Source organism: Mchenga conophoros, linkage group LG7 (assembly GCF_057382185.1).
Source record: "Mchenga conophoros isolate Kocher_MC1m ecotype Shallow Benthic linkage group LG7, M_conophoros_male_GT1.1, whole genome shotgun sequence".
Taxonomy (NCBI): domain Eukaryota; kingdom Metazoa; phylum Chordata; class Actinopteri; order Cichliformes; family Cichlidae; genus Mchenga; species Mchenga conophoros.
Window position 1 is genome coordinate 14,871,469 of NC_140532.1, and position 20,873 is coordinate 14,892,341.

The 20,873-nt window shown below is 39.6% G+C and overlaps 1 protein-coding gene across 3 annotated transcripts; it reads right to left on the minus strand.

Annotated features, from left to right (window-relative positions):
• Positions 1-424: 424 nt before the first annotated feature.
• On the minus strand, positions 425-20,366 carry LOC146569811 (uncharacterized). 3 transcript variants are annotated; one of them, XM_085282378.1, is made up of 44 exons: positions 20,266-20,366; positions 19,869-20,124; positions 19,344-19,458; positions 18,881-18,971; positions 18,660-18,793; positions 18,344-18,560; positions 17,988-18,113; positions 17,778-17,892; positions 17,537-17,687; positions 17,301-17,414; positions 17,151-17,220; positions 16,894-17,031; positions 16,104-16,268; positions 15,594-15,688; positions 15,384-15,510; positions 15,021-15,276; positions 14,833-14,885; positions 14,635-14,747; positions 14,334-14,485; positions 14,056-14,194; positions 13,494-13,604; positions 13,198-13,377; positions 12,706-12,945; positions 12,461-12,617; positions 11,453-11,581; positions 8,161-11,352; positions 5,120-8,088; positions 4,768-4,942; positions 4,440-4,687; positions 4,144-4,327; positions 3,846-4,056; positions 3,570-3,745; positions 3,379-3,448; positions 3,117-3,217; positions 2,999-3,030; positions 2,724-2,904; positions 2,532-2,636; positions 2,277-2,317; positions 2,066-2,188; positions 1,840-1,938; positions 1,582-1,710; positions 1,439-1,478; positions 878-1,001; positions 425-777 (listed from the first exon to the last, which is right to left on the minus strand). In XM_085282378.1, exons 1-44 carry the CDS (start codon positions 20,339-20,341, stop codon positions 570-572), a joined length of 11,928 nt encoding a protein of 3,975 aa, XP_085138504.1. In that variant the 5' UTR covers positions 20,342-20,366; the 3' UTR covers positions 425-569. The 3 variants fall into 3 exon arrangements, with proteins under 3 accessions (XP_085138504.1, XP_085138505.1, XP_085138503.1); XM_085282379.1 differs by having other exon boundaries at positions 5,120-6,588; positions 6,763-11,352; XM_085282377.1 differs by having other exon boundaries at positions 5,120-11,352.
• Between the last annotated feature and the right edge of the window lie 507 nt (positions 20,367-20,873).

The window sequence follows — 20,873 nt, forward strand, 5'->3', positions numbered from 1 at the left end:
TTTTTCATGCTGTATAATTGCTTTGAAATAAACATTATTGCTGAATTCTTTTCTGTTTCATTCTTATACTTACTAATGTTGTAACAGCTTGTTTCACCCCTACCACTTTTCAAATACTCCACGCGTTTAGTGATTTTGTATCTATATCTACAGTCCATAAGCACATCTCCACTCTTTCCTATTTTTATTTATTACTGCTTCACCAAGAACAGTCAAAATGCAGACTCTCCTGGTCTTTTTATTTCAAAATTTCACCCTGCCAACTTTATTGTATATTTAAAAAAACAGCTCGCTAAACTTTAATGTTTTTATGGAGAATAAGACAGTACATTTAGGGTTTGTGTGATGTAAATGTAAACACAAAATAAATGTTTAGATTTTATTTTACTAGAAAAAAAGAAGATGGAGGAGATGAGACATGAACTGAGTTGCAAGTTCTTTTTAATTTTGATCAGCAGATAAATACTCAAACTACAATACCAATTACTTTGTAAGATATATAATGATTTTTAAGAAAATATGGGAAGAAACATTTAAATGTCACATCTGTGAAGAGACGGACTGTTTCATCACAGCAGTGTGAAGCTTCTCTTCCTGCGAACATGATGTCGAGCTGTGGTGCAGTCCGTCTTGGTACACCCACACTGTTCCACATACATGTATGTGTAGGGGACCGTGTCTCCATTCAGGCAGACCAGGTCAACAGTGCGATTGCTGAAGTTTATCTCCTTACAGCATGAGCAGGAATGCTCCATAGCTGCTGCTGCTTCAGAGTACCTAAAGATAGCAGGGGACAGGATTATTAATATAGTCAAAGTGTAAAATAACACTTTTTGTAACTTTCCAGGGAACCATATAACATTAAGGTTATCCTTACATGGTGTAAGTGTTGCAGGATCCTTCACAATATGGCATATCTACCTCCTGGGAGGACTGACAACCGCTGAATGTAATATGGGTTTTCATGGACATTAACTTGCATCCCTTCTCCTTCTCCACACCTTTTACAAAAAAAGATGTTGAGTTAGTTTCTTTTATTTCTATTTAATGTAAATCCATCCATCCATACTGTTCCGCTTATCCAGATGTCATAGGCTGAAAGGCAGGTACATCCTGGACAGGTCGACACTCTGTCGACTCCGTCATAGGGCTAACACCGACAAACAGCAATTCACAGTTAAATTCACACCTATGTGGAATTTAGAATCAACAGTTAACCTAACTCCACTAAGTGCATGTCTCTGGACTATTGGAAGAAGACAGTACCCGGAGAGAACCCATGCAGGCATTAGGGGAACATGCAAACTCCACACAGAAAGACCCTGGCTAGCTGCTGGATTCAAAACAAGTCCCTTCCGGCTGTGAGGCAACAATGTTAACCACCACGCCACTGTGCTGCCTCTGATTAAAATATTATATATCAAAATGTTATACTCACAAATTTTGCAACAGCCGTTTGCTGCAGTTTGAATTGTTTCCTAACGAGGAAAATATACAACATTAACAAAATTTGTTTAGTTTCATTTCATTTCAGACAGATACAGTCAATCAATCAACATTATTTTTTAAAAGCATACTTACAGGTTGGCAGTTACTCTCTTGGAAGGGTGGGCAGACAGTCTGTGAATGACTTGCTGTTAAAGTCTCACCATTCTTAACACAGGTGTAATGTTCACACTTATTCTCCGATGGTGACCAGGTTTCTCCTTGCTAGAAAGCAGTGAGATAGATGTATACACAAATCCACACAAACTTACTAGTATTTATTTAAACACACAAATAAGCACTTATTGGTGGTTGGCTTAGATGAATTAACACATGAAGTTACAACCAGCTTACAGTCAAAAGGTGTTTGGTTCCATTAATGTTGACAACACAGTGTTTCTGTACACACTTCCCGCAGCATTCATCTGAATCACTTTCCACATATCCATATCCCTGTGAGACACCGAGAGCGACGTTAGCTTGTGAAGCCCAATCTAGCAAGTGACACACTAAAGCCACCAAAGGAAAACAAACTGGGATGTATGGTGTAAGTGAAGATGACGGCTTTATTGTCTCTTACCAGTTCACAGTGTTCTTTGCATTGTTGAAACACACAAATTATTTTTAATAGACCAGATTTGGGGTCAATCTGATTGGCACAGGTACAATCCTGACATGCAATCACAGGAACTGAAGAACCAGGCTGACAAATAAAGAGAAGGTCATACATAATTATTCCATCATTAAAGGCAAAAAGGTGAGAAATGACAAGTCATCTGCTTCTTATTTACCTGATATTCAGTTTCTCTGTGTACACAAACTCTTTTAGGTTCTAGGAAAGAGTTGGACAAAGACGAGGTGAATTGCATGAAAGTACACACACACACACACACACACACACACACACACACACACACACACACAGATAGATAGATAGATAGATAGATAGATAGATAGATAGATAGATAGATAGATAGATAGATAGATAGATAGATAGATAGATAGATAGATAGATAGATTGATTCAAACTGTTTGAATGAGATTACCACATGTATGTTCTGCACAGCATTTTCCATCAGGGACACTGACAACTGGCTTATATCCAATTGGACAATTCATATTAGTGACTGGGCAGGTGTTAGGTTGACATTCTGCAGAGATGATGGCACAGTGAGATACTACCAAAATCAAATAACATTCTGGAAAATTTTAAAGTGCTTTGATACTATATGTCTTACGACAAACATAGGTAGAACAGCAGGGGTCTGATGGACTGGTCTGGTTGACAAGGACAAACCCAGGAGCAGAGCAGTCTGTAGTGGCTGACGGTGGAGGGCACACCTTAGGCTTGCAAGTCACAGTCTTCGTAGATTCTTCACAGATGCAGTCCTGGCATTTGTACTCAAATCTTTCATTGAACTGAAAGAATAAACCACAACTTATATTATTTTCTCCTGTAAGTAAACAATAAAGAATAGAATTTCTGAAAAAAAAAAAAGAGGAAGAAGATCACCTCACGAGGAATGCCCTCAGGATCAAGACATCCTGTTGGAAAATAAAAAAGTCACTAAAACTATATCATATACTTAGGTATGTAGTAGTAAACTGAAAATATTACAAAAAGTAATTACCACATTTTTCAACACATATTCCAGACTCCTGGTTGAAGAGTTTCATTCCATCAGGACAAAAGCATCCCTCAGTAGTGTAGTTCATAGTTGGTCCACTTGGACTGTAAAATAAGTTACGTTGGAACAGCAGTTAAATTCATTCAGTTAAGTTGATAAACAGTGTCACTTTTACTTATTGCCACTGTAACCATTTATATTTTGCCACATTTTGTTATTATCATAGTGCCTAGAAATGTTTTTGCATAGTTTTGCAGAAACTTACTCGTCTTGACAGGTTGGCTGTTCTGCAGGACCACAAGGCTTGTAAACTTTGCCTAATGGGCATTCACCAGCTGATGATGAAGAAAAGAACTTCATTGTTTTGTGCTTTGATTTTTATATACATGCTGGCAAAGTGTCACTTGTGATTCCAACCATTTCAAAACATTTACAAAATGATGAGGGGTTGCTTACTGCACAGTGTGGTGTGGTTCCTCCAGTAAATACAAACTCCAGCCTGAGCACAGGCTGCAGCATAAGTCTGTAAACTTGTGCACTCCACTGTTGGATTTGAAACGTGACAGCTATCAAAAACACAACCTCTGTAGAAATTTTCTGGAGAGACAAATGGATGGCACTCTGCAAAGAGACTGTTTTAACAAAAGACACAAAAATTAATGTATTTTGTTTTAAGTGCAAACTGTTAATAGTACAGGAATAAACTTTTGGGACAGATCAGATCATGCTTACCTAGTTTTAAGTAGGTCACACATGGAGTCTGGTTTGCATGGAGCTAAGGTAGGTGGTGGTTCAGGTGCACTGGTAGGTAGTGCGGGTGGTGTTGGGCAGTTGGGCTGGTAAAGGTCTTCAACAGGCCAATAGTCAGCCATCACTGCACAGCTTTCCACCAGCTTACCTCCAGGCAACATGCAGTCATCAGCCTGATTATTGTTGCATGTTCCTGACAATAGTAATTAAACAGTTAATATTGCAGTACAACCTCAAAGTAAGGGTTAAGAAATATGGCCATTTTAGTGAACATTCTCACCACAATGTCCCTGTGTGTTTTTGCCAAAGTACTGGAATGGAAGGGTTACACTGAAGCCAGTTATTCCAAATGTAACAACCACTTTTAGACGAGGAATCTCTAAAATCAGGTTAATACCTGAATTCATGATCTTAACACCTTGTTGAGAATAAGGTAGGTTCAAACTTTCTCCATTTTTCAGTGCCTACAAAAGAATAATTGCACCATATGTAAAAATATACTATGAAATAATCTATCTTGGTTATTTTGCAGAAAAATACAATAAAATATTGGCAATCATATATGCATAAAGTTACCTCCAACTGTGCAGCTCCAATAAGATTATGATTAATGAGTGTGATGACTTGTGATACATATGATACTGTTATCGATCGTGGACAAGAAACATCTTCAGTTGGATCACAAAAGACATTGTCAATATAAATCTCCAGGTTATGTATCGGTAAGATCTCTTTCATCAAAACATAAGTACAGTTTCCTTGATAACTGTAGTAAAGTCCATCAAATGTGATGTAATGTGGATCTCCCCACCCTTCACATACACCTTAAAAGAAAGAAAAAAAATTTAATGGAGGGGAAAAAACATGAATGGAACAAATGTTTTTTACTCACAAAATAACTTACAGTCGCAAGTATAATATTGACAGCAGTAGTACTCGTCATATACCAGAACTGGTTTCTTTCCATTCGTGCAAGTTATGTTTTGAAGAGGTGGACATTCATATGGAATAATTTCTATTATGTTGTTCTCTATGCATCTGGCCATGGTGCAGTTGCACAAATAGAAGGTCTCATTTTGCTTGAAGAAAATAGCACAAATAAAAATAGTAAAGGTACTTTAAGATGTTTTTTTGCCAAACACCTATGAGTTCATTAAGCTATAACCTATAAGTTAATTACTGGAAAAGTGAAAACAGTCAAAATCTCATTAAATACAAAGTTATTGAAATTTTTTTTTATGTGTAATGGGTCTTACTGAGACACCCCAATCAGGGCAGTCTGGTGGAGGAGTTGTAGTAGGAGGTGTGGCTGTAGATGTTGTAGTAGGAGGTGTAGCTGTGGTAGTTGGAGGTGTTGGTGTAGTTGTAGTAGGAGGAGTGGTTGTTGTTGTAGGAGGTGTAGTCGTAGTTGTAGTAGTAGGAGGTGTTGGTGTAGTTGTTGTCGGAGGAGTGGTTGTTGTTGTAGGAGGTGTAGTCGTAGTTGTTGTAGTAGGAGGTGTTGGTGTAGTTGTAGTAGTAGGAGTGGTTGTAGTTGTAGGAGGTGTAGTTGTAGTAGGAGGAGTAGTTGTAGTTGTAGGAGGTGTAGTTGTAGTTGTCGTAGTAGGAGGTGTTGTTGTAGTTGTTGTCGGAGGTGAGGTTGTAGTTGTCGTAGTAGGAGGTGTACTTGTGGTAGTTGGAGGCGTTGGTGTAGTTGTAGTAGGAGGAGTGGTTGTTGTTGTAGGAGGTGTAGTCGTAGTTGTTGTAGTAGGAGGTGTTGATGTAGTTGTAGTAGTAGGAGTGGTTGTAGTTGTAGGAGGTGTAGTCGTAGTTGTTGTAGTAGGAGGTGTTGGTGTAGTTGTAGTAGTAGGAGGTGTTGGTGTAGTTGTTGTCGGAGGAGTGGTTGTTGTTGTAGGAGGTGTAGTCGTAGTTGTTGTAGTAGGAGGTGTTGGTGTAGTTGTAGTAGTAGGAGTGGTTGTAGTTGTAGGAGGTGTAGTTGTAGTAGGAGGGGTAGTTGTAGTTGTAGGAGGTGTAGTTGTAGTTGTTGTGGTAGGAGGTGTAGTTGTGGTAGTCGGAGGTGAGGTTGTAGTTGTTGTAGTAGGCGGTGTAGTTGTGGTAGTTGGTGGCGTTGGTGTAGTTGTTGTAGGAGGAGTGGTTGTTGTTGTAGGAGGTGTAGTCGTAGTTGTTGTAGTAGGAGGTGTTGGTGTAGTTGTTGTAGGAGGAGTGGTTGTAGTTGTAGGAGGTGTAGTTGTAGTAGGAGGAGTAGTTGTAGTTGTAGGAGGTGTAGTTGTGGTAGTTGGAGGCGTTGGTGTAGTTGTAGTAGGAGGAGTGGTTGTTGTTGTAGGAGGTGTAGTCGTAGTTGTTGTAGTAGGGGGTGTTGGTGTAGTTATAGTAGTAGGAGTCGTTGTTGTTGTTGTAGGAGGTGTAGTCGTAGTTGTTGTAGTAGGAGGTGTTGGTGTAGTTGTAGTAGTAGGAGTGGTTGTAGTTGTAGGAGGTGTAGTTGTAGTAGGAGGAGTAGTTGTAGTTGTAGGAGGTGTAGTTGTAGTTGTCGTAGTAGGAGGTGTTGTTGTAGTTGTTGTCGGAGGTGAGGTTGTAGTTGTCGTAGTAGGAGGTGTACTTGTGGTAGTTGGAGGCGTTGGTGTAGTTGTAGTAGGAGGAGTGGTTGTTGTTGTAGGAGGTGTAGTCGTAGTTGTTGTAGTAGGAGGTGTTGGTGTAGTTGTAGTAGTAGGAGTGGTTGTAGTTGTAGGAGGTGTAGTCGTAGTTGTTGTAGTAGGAGGTGTTGGTGTAGTTGTAGTAGTAGGAGGTGTTGGTGTAGTTGTTGTCGGAGGAGTGGTTGTTGTTGTAGGAGGTGTAGTCGTAGTTGTTGTAGTAGGAGGTGTTGGTGTAGTTGTTGTAGTAGGAGTCGTTGTTGTTGTTGTAGGAGGTGTAGTTGTAGTAGGAGGGGTAGTTGTAGTTGTAGGAGGTGTAGTTGTAGTTGTTGTGGTAGGAGGTGTAGTTGTGGTAGTCGGAGGTGAGGTTGTAGTTGTTGTAGTAGGCGGTGTAGTTGTGGTAGTTGGTGGCGTTGGTGTAGTTGTTGTAGGAGGAGTGGTTGTTGTTGTAGGAGGTGTAGTCGTAGTTGTTGTAGTAGGAGGTGTTGGTGTAGTTGTTGTAGGAGGAGTGGTTGTAGTTGTAGGAGGTGTAGTTGTAGTAGGAGGAGTAGTTGTAGTTGTAGGAGGTGTAGTTGTGGTAGTTGGAGGCGTTGGTGTAGTTGTAGTAGGAGGAGTGGTTGTTGTTGTAGGAGGTGTAGTCGTAGTTGTTGTAGTAGGGGGTGTTGGTGTAGTTATAGTAGTAGGAGTCGTTGTTGTTGTTGTAGGAGGTGTAGTCGTAGTTGTTGTAGTAGGAGGTGTTGGTGTAGTTGTAGTAGTAGGAGTGGTTGTAGTTGTAAGAGGTGTAGTTGTAGTAGGAGGAGTAGTTGTAGTTGTAGGAGGTGTGGTTGTGGTTGTTGTAGGAGGAGTGGTTGTTGTTGTAGAAGGAGTAGTTGTAGTTGTAGGAGGTGTAGTCGTAGTTGTTGTAGTAGGAGGTGTAGTTGTGGTAGTTGGAGGCGTTGGTGTAGTTGTAGTAGGAGGAGTGGTTGTAGTAGTAGGAGGTGTAGTTGTTGTAGTGGGAGGTGTAGTTGTGGTAGTCGGAGGTGTGGTTGTAGTTGTTGTAGGAGGAGTGGTTGTAGTTGTAGGAGGTGTAGTTGTCGTAGTAGGAGAAGTAGTTGTAGTTGTAGGAGGTGTGGTTGTAGTTGTAGTTGTAGGAGGTGTGGTTGTAGTTGTTGTAGTAGGAGGTGTAGTTGTGGTTGTTGTAGTAGGAGGTGTAGTTGTACTTGTTGTAGTAGGAGGTGTAGTTGTGGTAGTTGGAGGCGTTGGTGTAGTTGTAGTAGGAGGAGTGGTTGTTGTTGTAGGAGGTGTAGTCGTAGTTGTTGTAGTAGGAGGTGTTGGTGTAGTTGTAGTGGTAGGAGTGGTTGTAGTTGTAGGAGGTGTAGTTGTAGTAGGAGGAGTGGTTGTTGTTGTAGGAGGTGTAGTCGTAGTTGTTGTAGTAGGAGAAGTAGTTGTGGTTGTTGTAGGAGGAGTGGTTGTTGTTGTAGGAGGTGTTGGTGTAGTAGTTGTAGTAGGAGGTGTAGTTGTGGTAGTTGTAGTAGGAGGTGTTGGTGTAGTTGTTGTAGGAGGAGTGGTTGTAGTTGTAGGAGGTGTAGTTGTAGTAGGAGGAGTAGTTGTAGTTGTAGGAGGTGTAGTTGTGGTTGTTGTAGAAGGAGTAGTTGTAGTTGTAGGAGGTGTAGTCGTAGTTGTTGTAGTAGGAGGTGTAGTTGTGGTAGTTGGAGGCGTTGGTGTAGTTGTAGTAGGAGGAGTGGTTGTAGTAGTAGGAGGTGTAGTTGTTGTAGTGGGAGGTGTAGTTGTGGTTGTCGGAGGTGTGGTTGTAGTTGTTGTAGGAGGAGTGGTTGTAGTTGTAGGAGGTGTAGTTGTTGTAGTGGGAGGTGTAGTTGTGGTAGTCGGAGGTGTGGTTGTAGTTGTAGTAGGAGGAGTGGTTGTTGTAGGAGGTGTAGTCGTAGTTGTAGTAGGAGGTGTAGTCGTAGTTGTTGTAGTAGGAGGTGTAGTTGTGGTTGTCGGAGGTGTAGTTGTAGTTGTAGTGGGAGGTGTAGTTGTGGTAGTCGGAGGTGTTGATGTAGTCGTGGTACTAGGGGATGTGGTTGTTGAACATATCTTACAACAATATACCCTTATCTCATAGTCATAGCACTTTCTTGGAGGTCTAGTCTGATCCTCTACTCTACATATTAAACCAGTGTCCTGATCACAACTAACAACTTGGCCAGTTTCAGTCACAAAGTCATCAAAGGTTTTGTCCGGGTATAGTACCGCTCTACACTCAATGTCTTGAATATCTTCACATATTTGAAGACCGCTATCTGTGATGTTTTTGTATGTTTCCCAATCACTTTTGTCCGTTGGATCATCCACATCATACCAGTCTGACCACGCACATGTGGTACTTGGAATGCAAGTAGTCGATGAGATTGTGGTTGTACTTGTGGTAGTCGGAGGTGTAGGTGTAGTTGTAGTAGGAGGAGTAGTTGTAGTAGGTGTAGTCGTAGTTGTTGTAGTAGGAGGTGTACTTGTGGTAGTTGAAGGTGTGGCTGTAGTTGTACTTGTGGTTGTCGGAGGTGTAGTCGTAGTTGTTGTAGTAGGAGTGGTTGTTGTAGTTGTAGGAGGAGTAGTTGTAGTTGTAGGAGGAGTGGTTGTTGTTGTAGGAGGTGTAGTCGTAGTTGTTGTAGTAGGGGGTGTTGGTGTAGTTGTGGTAGTCGGAGGAGTGGTTGTTGTTGTAGGAGGAGTAGTTGTAGGAGGTGTAGTTGTAGTTGTTGTAGTAGGAGGTGTTGTTGTAGTTGTTGTAGTAGGAGGTGTTGGTGTAGTTGTTGTAGGCGGAGTGGTTGTTGTTGTAGGAGGAGTAGTTGTAGTTGTAGGAGGTGTAGTCGTAGTTGTTGTAGTAGGAGGTGTAGGTGTAGTTGTGGTAGTCGGAGGAGTGGTTGTTGTTGTAGGAGGAGTAGTTGTAGAAGGTGTAGTTGTACTTGTGGTAGTCGGAGGTGTAGGTGTAGTTGTAGTAGGAGGAGTAGTTGTAGTAGGTGTAGTTGTAGTTGTTGTAGTAGGAGGTGTACTTGTGGTAGTTGAAGGTGTGGCTGTAGTTGTACTTGTGGTTGTCGGAGGTGTAGTCGTAGTTGTTGTAGGAGGAGTAGTTGTAGTTGTAGGAGGAGTGGTTGTTGTTGTAGGAGGTGTAGTCGTAGTTGTTGTAGTAGGAGGTGTTGGTGTAGTTGTGGTAGTCGGAGGAGTGGTTGTTGTTGTAGGAGGAGTAGTTGTAGTTGTTGTAGGAGGAGTGGTTGTAGTAGTGGTAGTCGGAGGTGTGGTTGTAGTGGAAGGTGTAGTTGTGGTAGTTGGAGGTGTGGTTGTAGTTGTTGTAGGAGGAGTGGTTGTAGTAGTAGGAGGTGTAGTTGTGGTTGTCGGAGGTGTGGTTGTAGTTGTAGTGGGAGGAGTGGTTGTAGTTGTAGGAGGTGTAGTTGTGGTTGTCGGAGGTGTGGTTGTAGTTGTAGTGGGAGGAGTGGTTGTAGTAGTAGGAGATGTAGTTGTGGTTGTAGTTGTTGTAGGAGGAGTGGTTGTAGTTGTAGGAGGTGTAGTTGTGGTTGTCGGAGGTGTGGTTGTAGTTGTAGGAGGTGTAGTTGTGGTTGTTGTAGGAGGAGTGGTTGTAGTAGTGGTAGTCGGAGGTGTGGTTGTAGTAGTAGAAGGTGTAGTTGTGGTAGTCGGAGGTGTGGTTGTAGTTGTTGTAGTAGGGGTGGTTGTAGTAGTAGGAGGTGTAGTTGTGGTTGTCGGAGGTGTGGTTGTAGTTGTTGTAGGAGGAGTGGTTGTAGTAGTAGGAGGTGTAGTTGTGGTAGTCGGAGGTGTAGTTGTGGTTGTTGGAGGTGTAGTTGTAGTTGTAGTGGGAGGTGTAGTTGTGGTAGTTGGAGGTGTTGATGTAGTCGTGGTACTAGGAGATGTGGTTGTTGAACATATCTTACAACAATATACCCTTATCTCATAGTCATAGCACTTTCTTGGAGGTCTAGTCTGATCCTCTACTCTACATATTAAACCAGTGTCCTGATCACAACTAACAACTTGGCCAGTTTCAGTCACAAAGTCATCAAAGGTTTTGTCCGGGTATAGTACCGCTCTACACTCAATGTCTTGAATATCTTCACATATTTGAAGACCGCTATCTGTGATGTTTTTGTATGTTTCCCAATCACTTTTGTCCGTTGGATCATCCACATCATACCAGTCTGACCACGCACATGTGGTACTTGGAATGCAAGTAGTCGATGAGATTGTGGTTGTACTTGTGGTAGTCGGGGGTGTAGGTGTAGTTGTAGTAGGAGGAGTAGTTGTAGTAGGTGTAGTCGTAGTTGTTGTAGTAGGATGTGTTGGTGTAGTTGTTGTAGGAGGAGTGGTTGTTGTTGTAGGAGGTGTAGTCGTAGTTGTTGTAGTAGGAGGTGTTGGTGTAGTTGTAGTAGTAGGAGTGGTTGTAGTTGTAGGAGGTGTAGTTGTGGTAGTTGGAGGTGTGGGTGTAGTTGTAGTAGGAGGAGTGGTTGTTGTTGTAGGAGGTGTAGTCGTAGTTGTTGTAGTAGGGGGTGTTGGTGTTGTTGTAGTAGTAGGAGTGGTTGTTGTTGTAGGAGGTGTAGTCGTAGTTGTTGTAGTAGGAGGTGTTGGTGTAGTTGTTGTAGGAGGAGTGGTTGTTGTTGTAGGAGGTGTAGTCGTAGTTGTTGTAGTAGGAGGTGTTGGTGTAGTTGTAGTAGTAGGAGTGGTTGTAGTTGTAGGAGGTGTAGTTGTAGTAGGTGTAGTCGTAGTTGTTGTAGTAGGTGTAGTTGTGGTAGTTGGAGGTATTGTCGTAGTTGGCTCACATACATCCACACATGTTTTGTTTTTCTCATCAAATATGGGCTTATCTTCTGGGCATACAGGGTAACAGCCTGTATAAAAGGATATCACATAATAACCTTAATTAATATTTCTGAATGGCACATTTATCTGATTCAAGGTAATACAAACTGACACGACTGAACCTCCTACCTTCCAGGGTGGGTATCGGATTCAAACATACACCTTCTGGATTCAAACAGGTCTTGTAGCATGGAGAGTGGCAAGGGTTATAGTGCCACGTGCATATAAATGGGTCGTTGTAGTAATCACAATAGACAGCTAGGAGAAAAAGATACAAATTATGCCATTTACTTAGATGATTAAAATGTTGACTAAAATATATGAAATTTCAATTTATAATGTGAATGCAGTTCAAACTCCACTCTCACATTAAAATTTAATAAGGTTATTGAAAATATTTTGGAATTTCTGTCTGATTGCACTAAAATAAAAAGATTGCAATGAGATTATTTATTTGATTTTGGAAATAAGTAACCCTGACTATAATATACACTGAGTTTAAATTGAAGTGAATGTGTTACATATGCAAGTGTTATAAACTAAAGCAAATATTGTCTGCAGTATATTTGATGTTAGATTACATAAGTAATAAGTCTTTACTTATTACAGATGCAAAATTTGTTTCCTTTCACTTTTCCACATATTATTTTTGTTGTGATTATCGTTAATCACATTTGACCTACACTCAGTATTTAAGAATGATCCCACTACAATTGCATATCCTTTTCAATAGAGCCCAACATGTTATATTACAGGATTTTTTTAAGCTAACACAAACCAAACACCGACTCTGGAACAATCACTTTGCACATCCATTTTCTTTTGCATTTAACACTTAGAAATGTGTTGTCCGGAGAGGTTTAATTAATTGTCTGACTATTGTAAAAATGAGAAAATTCCGTTTCAGATGCTTTATAAGCTTGCAAAAGCACGTGTCCACTTTGGTCCCTATTGGTTATTGAGTGTAGCTTGATACAGAAAAGATCAAGTTTATTAATTAATAATAATAAAGTAAAAAATACGAAAAATGATGGGGTATGTTTACTGAGCAGATTGATATATAGATCTCTGTAGTTGCAAACACCAGGCTCACAAGAATTTAAAGCCTCAAAAAACAAAAAACAAACTGTTACTCACGACAGATCTCTGGAGTTCTCCATGCAATGCAAACATCATGCTCATTGCAAGCCTGAGCGTAAGCTGCAACTGCTGTGCAGAAACATTCACAGTCTCCTCCAGTGTCGCAGGCACATGAGTCTTTTACGCAGTTTTCATAAAATGGAAAAGGGCTAACCTGAACAGTGGTGCAAATTTGATGATGATTTTTTTAGAGCATTGTTTTAGATTTGCGTGAATGTGAACAAGTTACAAATTCTCATTACCTTTTTGTGGCATTCTTTAAATGTTTCTCCAATTATGATGCTACACATCAATTTTGCCCACTGATGTCGACCGGGTGTTACTACGCACGGATCAATGTTCACCTCCGCATCTGGACAAGAGCTAGACACTTTCCAGCTGTTTGCAAACTCAAGTGGATTGCTCACCACCAGCTGACCCTGAGTGGTGTAGTCATTCTGTCCATCACCATCGAAATTACCACACAGGCCACACACCTCTCCCTGTGCAAATAAACAAAAGAGTCAATCGAGCAATGTGAGATCTTAATAAATATAATTTAGTGATTTACATTTATCATAATTTCATTAATATATTAGGCTCCTAGGAATTTTCTTTCTTTTTTAGAAATGATTCTGTTAATTTTTTCAATATGAGGTATTGAAAACCACAAGTATGTGGTCAGACAAAAAAGGGTACAATAAAATAGTAAAACTTTAATGCAAGAATTTAATGTAACAGTTACTGTGACTCACGTTGTGCGTTGGTTCAAGCAGGATCCGAACAGCTGTTTTGCGATCCCACATCACTGCCATCCCAATCTCAGATTCTACAACCACATACAAGCCAACATTCCTTATCTTGTACTTGATCTCAGGTCCATGTCCCAGATCACCCTCTTCAACTCTTCCCCTTGATAGTTTAATTTCATTTTTCTGTAATGAAGGAAAGGAAATTTCTGTTGGTTCAATTGCAATGCTGAAAATATATTTACTTAGATTTACTATTGATGGCATAAGAAAGCTTTGATATTGTTTATAAGTGATCTTACCCCCAGTTGAATTCTGACTTTTTTAGAGCAGGTGGTGCCCGTAGAGCCACAAGGTACATTTTCAGTGATAACTCCAAAGCTGTTGTGCACCGTTTTATTGCCACAGTTGTTCTGTTAAAAAAAAAAGGGAAAAAAAAGGTTAAACTTTGTGTTTTTTGGGGGCTAAAGTAGACGATAACAGGAACAAGATTATGCACTTAAATGTTATATATTGACTAACTGCCTTTGAATCTTTATGTAATGACTTTTGGAGACACAGTGTAGGTAATTCTTAACTGTCTCAAATCTTTGCACTTAGAAAAAATGATATTATTTACAATATAAGGCATTTGCTCCTTGCAATTTCACCTATGAGTTCTAAGTAAGTAATTGTATTTGGTAAACAAAATATACAGTGTGAATGGCATGTAACTTTTTTTTTACAAAGGAAATTAGAGTTGCATAACTGACTTTACTCCTAATTGTTCAGAGTTTATTTCTATGAGAAACTTTAGATCAGGACATGACAAGGTCAATTTAGGTGACAGCTGTGCTTTGGATGATTCTGGCATACATTATTTACCTTTACAGCAATATAGCCACACTGTCCTTGAAATGCATATGTTTTCTGATCAAATGTGGTGTAGTGACCACTTCCATAAATAATGCAAGTTCCTGGACATTTTTTCTCAGAGCATGTCCATTTTCCACTTTGGCAGGTACTAAATGTATCAAAAAAAAAAAAGTAAATACAGTACAATTTGAATACTGTGAGAAAAACATGTCATATATATCACATACTGTTTATTACTCTACAAGTATTAATTAGAAAATAACTAAAAAAATAAAATAAGATCCTACCAGGTGTTGCACTGATTAGGTATTTGTGTCCCGGAGACATAGAGATGGCCATCATGTTTGCATGGACAGTCACTTTCTTTCACACAGAAACCTTTACCATCATCAAGGAGGCCACTGGGACACCGACAACCAGATTCACACTCTGTGGCATCCTGGGAGGATAGAAAGACCACATTGATAAAAAATAAATAAATAAATAAATAAATAAATAAATAAATAAATAAATAAATAAATAAATAAATAAATAATATTTATCAGATATTGTTTTTTCAGACTTGGAGGTGCATCAAAAACAACTCACACAATCATCATTGTCCAGATTTAAACAAGTTCGAGCACACTGCACTCCAACAACTCCTGCGCTTGCAGTGGAGCAGTTGAAGTATTCTTTTGGAGAAGGACAAGCTGTAGAAACTGTAGGAAAAAAAGTACAAATTCCTTTAATATACTATATATTGTCTTAAAAAAACTCTCTCATTGAAGAAGAAAAAAAACTGACTTGACATGCGGGTTCTCCCAGAATGGCAATGAAGAACTCCGTTGGTGCATATGCTAGAAAAAGTCACCAGAATTATAAAGATACAACACAAAAAGCCAAGTCTGTGTAAATCCATCATACTACATGTATTACGGTCCTGTTTAATCCTTAGTTTAGGATGTTTCATTTGAAATCCTGAAGTGACTCACCAGCGCTCGTTGTTGGTGCTGATGGACTTGCCTGACTTTACGTAGACTTCATTATGGTAACAGGGACACTTTGCCACTGGGACACAGATGCCGTTGTCATCTAGGTAGTGACCCTCAGCGCAGGAACAGCCATCCACAGGCAAGAAATCAGAGGTGCAGCTCTGCTGCTTTAAGCTCAATGAGCTGCAAGTCAGCTGGCATCTCTGATTTTTGTAAGAGAAGGTCTGAGATGCTGGGCAGTTCTTGGTGTATTTTTCTGTTTTACAGAAAATATGCTAATGATTACCTCATAGTTTTGGACTAACTAATAAAAAAGAACACGCTCATCAAACTTCATTACTGAGCTGTTTCAGATACACTTACCGCACACATTCTCTCTCCAGTCTGTCAAGAACACTCCCTTTGATGCACAAGCTCTTGTGTAGGAGGAGAATACAGCACACAGGCAGTCCTCGCTCTTCTCACAGTTACAGCTAGCATAAGTACATCGCTGTAGAAAACAGTGAACACATTTTTATTGTATTACAGTCCCACTGTATTTAGTTAAAGAAACACAGATAGATTGTGTTGTACCTTGTAGTAAATCTCAGGATCCACTACAGAATGGCACTCTGCAAAGGTGCTATTTGGCTGTCGTAGCAAGGCGCACCAGTGATTGGCATACTTTTCTATAAGTAGATGAGTAAAAATGTCATTTCTTGCTTATATTTCTTGCTTGTTTATATATGCTGCAATTAGTGCCTGGAAAGTAAGTTTCAAGAAAATGATAGCAATTAAAGAAATAAACTTCCTTCCATCCATCCATCCATTCTCTTCCACTTATCCTTGTCAGGGTCGCGGGGTGGGTGGGAGGTAGGGTACACCCTGGACACACCGTGGACACGTTGCCAGTGTGTCACAGGGCTAACACATAGAGGATAGACAACCATTCACACTCACATCCACACCTATGACCAATTTATAGTTACTAATTAATCCAAACCCACTAAACAAATAGGTGGAGTTCAGAAAAAAACATAAACGTGGACAACAAAATAAGGAATAAGAAATAAACTTGATGGACAAAAACACTTTCCAGTTTACCATTTTCCACACTGAAAGAACAAGGGTCATCGAGTCTGTCTTCTCTGTCTTGGCATATATGGCTAGCCTTCCAGGAGTTACTGAAAGCTGCTGCACTTCCCTCCACAATGCCCTGACGAGTGTTCATGTCATCAGACAGGACCATGTTGTAGTTCCCACATAAACCTAAAAATTACAGATTCTTAATGAAGAAATTATCATGAAATGCAAATAAGAATGCTAAAGAAAAAAGTATATCAAAATAAATTATTTTCAATGACTTGCTAGTTGGGTGGTATTCAGAGTGGGACAATCCTGAGATCATCCCTGGTCACATACAACACAATTTCTCTATTATGTTCTTTGGCTACCTCAGTGTCTACTTTTCACTGAACCTTCAAGATAGCCTTTTTATTTTGGCATACCAGTTAGCTGCCCACACCATCTTAACTGGTTCCTTTTCATCTGAAGAAGCTAACAGTCTATTACGAGCGCCTTCATTATTTTTTAAATTTCTCGCCGTAGCTCTAAGAGTGGGCGAGGCCATTTATTACAACCTTTTAGCCAAAAGGTTGTAATAAGGTTGCTGGCAGTGTTTAATTAAAAAAACAACAACATATGAATCACTGAAGTCAACATAATCTGCTGTTGTTTCATTTGTTTAAGCTGCAAATGGCAAAGTTTGTTTCGAAATGCACAGATATAACCATCTTCAACAGACAGCATTCTTTAAGTCTTGCAATAAATAGTTACTTAATAAATGCATACTAGCCCTCGTGATATAATGCTTTAAGACTAATGTAAAACTTACCACGTGTCTTTTCTCTGTAGCTCTGCTCCAGGCTGACATAGACTTGCATGAGAGGCACATGTTGGATCTGAATTTGCAAACCAAAACTGGTCTGGAGGATGATGTGAAAGGACGAAGCGTGGAATATACTGATATCCCCTGTGAATGAAGAGATACACAAAAATCAGTGGTATCAGTGGCTCAGTGGCTAAGTTCTTACATCTCAGCATAAATGAAAGTAACATCTTAAATCGAAAGTTCCTTATTTTCCGACCAACCTGAGAAGTACGGCAAACTGATACTCTGCATATTCTGCTTTACTGCGCCATCAGCAGTGAATGTTAACACCTGAATAAAAACAGAATCGATCATTAAAATGTTGCAGCTGTCAGTATCTATTTAAAGCACGAGCCCGGTATTAAACTCACATTGTGTCTGTCATTGTTCAGCAGGATTTTGATGGTCTTCAGACAGGTGTCATACTCTTGGTGTGCACATGGTACCAGTTTGACCAGAATGGTAAACGCAGGGCTTGCATCATCCTGAAATACACATAATGTAAGCAAAAGAAAAAAAATGTAGCCTAATCCAATATATTTTTACTTACATGTGCCCAACACAGTATTGTCTAAAATTTGACTGTACTGTACTAAGGCTCATTTACCTTTCTTTCCACCTTTGCCAGGGTGTAGTAACAGTCTCCATGGAAGGTGAAGTCTTTCCCATCAAAGGTGGTTACATGTGAACCTTCTTCAACCGCACACGTAGAAGGTGTTGAAAGACTTTCACAAGCCCATCTACCTTCAAAACACGTGCTGAAAAAAAAAAAACCCAAATTCATTAAGAAAACAAAATATGCAGATACATTGTTAAAAATTACATTCTGATTGCATTATGAACATTACCATTCCTCTCGCTCCTGTCTGTAAACTTCACCAGATTCATAGATTTTTCCATGCTTGCACTGGCATTCAGACTGAGCAATACACCCCCTCATGGAAATGTCATCGAACACGGTTCCTGAAATGGAAGGTTGGCATTTGAAGGTAACATCCCATGAAAAGAGAAGCTTTAACAGGTGTGTAGAAAGAAACTTATTTGACAAGCGCGCTAACCAGGAGGACAGAAGCAGCCGTCCATTTTGTGGTCCTCACAGAATGAGCTTGTGTCTTGATGCGTGCAGGTATCCACACAAGGGGATCCACTCTCTTCATAAACCATGTTGAATGGGCACTGTTTGGCTGTGAAGGAAGTGGGAATTTACGCAAAGTGTCTAAACATCAACTTGTTGAAGTTTTTCACTTGAGTGTAAAAACAGCAGATTTTTTTGTGCACTTATTTTACTTCTGACATTTGCCAAATTTCACCATATACTTGGCTCAGGTGATTTCAGTGTTTTGGTACTCTCTCTACCGCTTAATATATAAAATACAAAAAGAAAAAGAAAAAGAAAGAAAAAACAAAACTTTACCACAGAACTCAGAAGTCCTCCAGTTGGGAGGCTCCCCTCCTGCATGGGAACACTGTCGAGAGAACTCAGAGAGTGTGCTGCAGACACAAAAGTCATCTGAATGGTTGGTGCAGCCACACATGTCCTGCACACAGGCCTGAATGTAAGGCTCGGGGTCAATCAGTTTGGTACAGGAGCTCCAGGTTTCTGCATGCAGCATCTCTTCACAGGTGTTTTGCTAAACGACAGTAAACACATGCACAATTATTTAATGCAAACAAAAAAAAACATCAGATCTCTTTCGTTAAACCTGGCTAAAGTAGGTAACAAAACTCACAAACTCTTTGCATGACTCTGGCACATTCATAGCTTCCTGTGAGACATCTTCCTCTTCATATGGGTCCTCACAATCATCATTTGGACGATGGACTTTATGTATGTTGCCAAACTCAATGGGGCTGATTTTCCGACCTTTTGCATACAATTACATTAGTAGGGACACGCAATAGCCAGCATATTGAAGATTTAAAAAATTAATGAATGATGAACAGCTTTTACCATCAAGGAGGAACTCGTTGTAAACTGGAACACCGTTAAAATCTCCACAAAGTCCACAAGTGCGGTTAGTGTAATCATTATCAATTTCCACCTTAAATATGGAGTAAAGGGTTAGAAAAAGTTTTAGAAACCAGACATGACATGTTTAAGATATTAATACAGTATATATATATAATATATAATATATATAATAATAACAAAATAAAATGAAACGAATGCATCAAAGTTGCCACATTTAAGGACTTTACATGTATGCAAGGACAATAGTAACCACTGTAACTATTGTTGTAGTGAACCAGGTAATCAGCAATTCAACTCGAGGACAATGTGTTTATTTAAATGCCACACAGACCAAAATATAAAAGTATGGCTAAGTATTTCTGGAGGTTGGGCTGTTAGTCATTAATAAAAGAAATGTGTTTAAAATAATGTCCTATTGGATCTGTCTATTTTAAGGATTTACCATGACTGCATCATCAAGGTTCCACATGACAATGATGCCAACTTTGGACTGGAGCTTGATGTAGACTGCATTTCTTTCCACTTGTACTCCGGCCTCGTAGTGTGGCAGTTTGACACTGAGAAGAAAGATAATATCTTTTTGACAATTATAATTCATTTATATCTATAATTAACATTATATAAGAAGCATCTCTGTAATGAATAAAGTCTTTTGCATTAGTAAATCACTCTGTGAACTTCAGCTGTGCTTTTTATGAGTGTATACAAGTGCTGAGGGGAAGTGTGCGTAATGATGAACATGGTCAATCAATCAATCAATCAAAGATTAATAAGCATGTGGATATTTCTTCCTACTCCATTTCAGACTTGATGATGATTTAGTGGTTAATTCATGTCATTAGGATTGTGTGTATGTATTGTTTATATATATATATATATATATATATATATATATATATCTGAGATAAAAGATTATCATTGTCATCATAATTCTATCAGAGTTGCTTTTTTTTTTTTTTAAACTTACGGCAGGTCGTTTACAGTGACCACATCCTTGCTGAGGTGAAATGCAAAATCGATGATGGTGACCACCACATAACTGACTGTCGGGTTTCCATTGTTTTCATTCCTCTTCATGTGCACAGAGAACTCTGGGAAGGTGTCATGGCAGTCGGAGACCAGGTTGTATTCACACATGCCAGGAAACTGGTACACATCACCATCGAACGTCTTGAAGTGCTCCCTGCCCCATGTGCTACAGATGCTGCTCACATGGTTGCGGACTGGAGAAACATTCACGTAAATAAAAGATGAATATTGGTGGAAGTATTATAAATGTTGTGTTCATATATGCATCAATGAAGAAGATACATTTATTTAAATAATTGAGGTTTAAAAGCAGACCAAAATTATTTGAGTCTTACCCAATCTGGCTTGGATCTCAGTGACATGGGCTATAGTCAAAGCAAGGAAGCACAACCCCACCGAACTCCCCCTCATTGTTGCCACTGTGGACTTGATGTTCCCTGAGTGGGTAATGTAGAGAGTGGTTCTTGACTACCTTTTATATTGAGATCAGACTTTTTTTTTCTCACAGCTTCTTCCTGTGTAAGACGTGAAGATTTATTGCTAGTCGTGGCAAACATGTGCTGGATGGCTGTCCAACACCCTTCACAAATCCCATATAACTTATTATTACATCCTTCCTCTTGATTGAACAAGTATGTTTGCACTTGAATATATCTTCATTTCAAGACAACAGAGGCAGCAATAAAATGCTCCTCTGTTCTAAATCTATTGTTTCATAAGGATCCAATAATTATAATTTATTAAAAACAGAAATGAAAAGGGGAAAATGAGACACTGGGATGTCAAATTTCTTACAAACCTGCCAAGGAAGTAAAGATCTCATGAGTGACTATGACCATGCAGGTATCACCTAACATAATATGAAATCTACGTGACATGCTTTAAGCAAAGCTTATGCCAACTTGTCTACCATCTGCTTTACATTTGATAAGATCATTGACAA

What these genes read in the sequence shown, in the direction of transcription:
- LOC146569811 (XM_085282377.1), bottom strand. Translation starts at nt 20,341, where the DNA reads ATGAGGGGGAGTTCGGTGGGGTTGTGCTTCCTTGCTTTGACTATAGCC. An exon ending in ACCTTGATGATGCAGTCATG is followed by an intron (nt 18,972 to 19,343) that starts GTAAATCCTTAA and finishes TCCATATTTAAG; the next exon opens with GTGGAAATTGATAATGATTA. An exon ending in CCTAATCAGTGCAACACCTG is followed by an intron (nt 14,195 to 14,333) that starts GTAGGATCTTAT and finishes TGATACATTTAG; the next exon opens with TACCTGCCAAAGTGGAAAAT.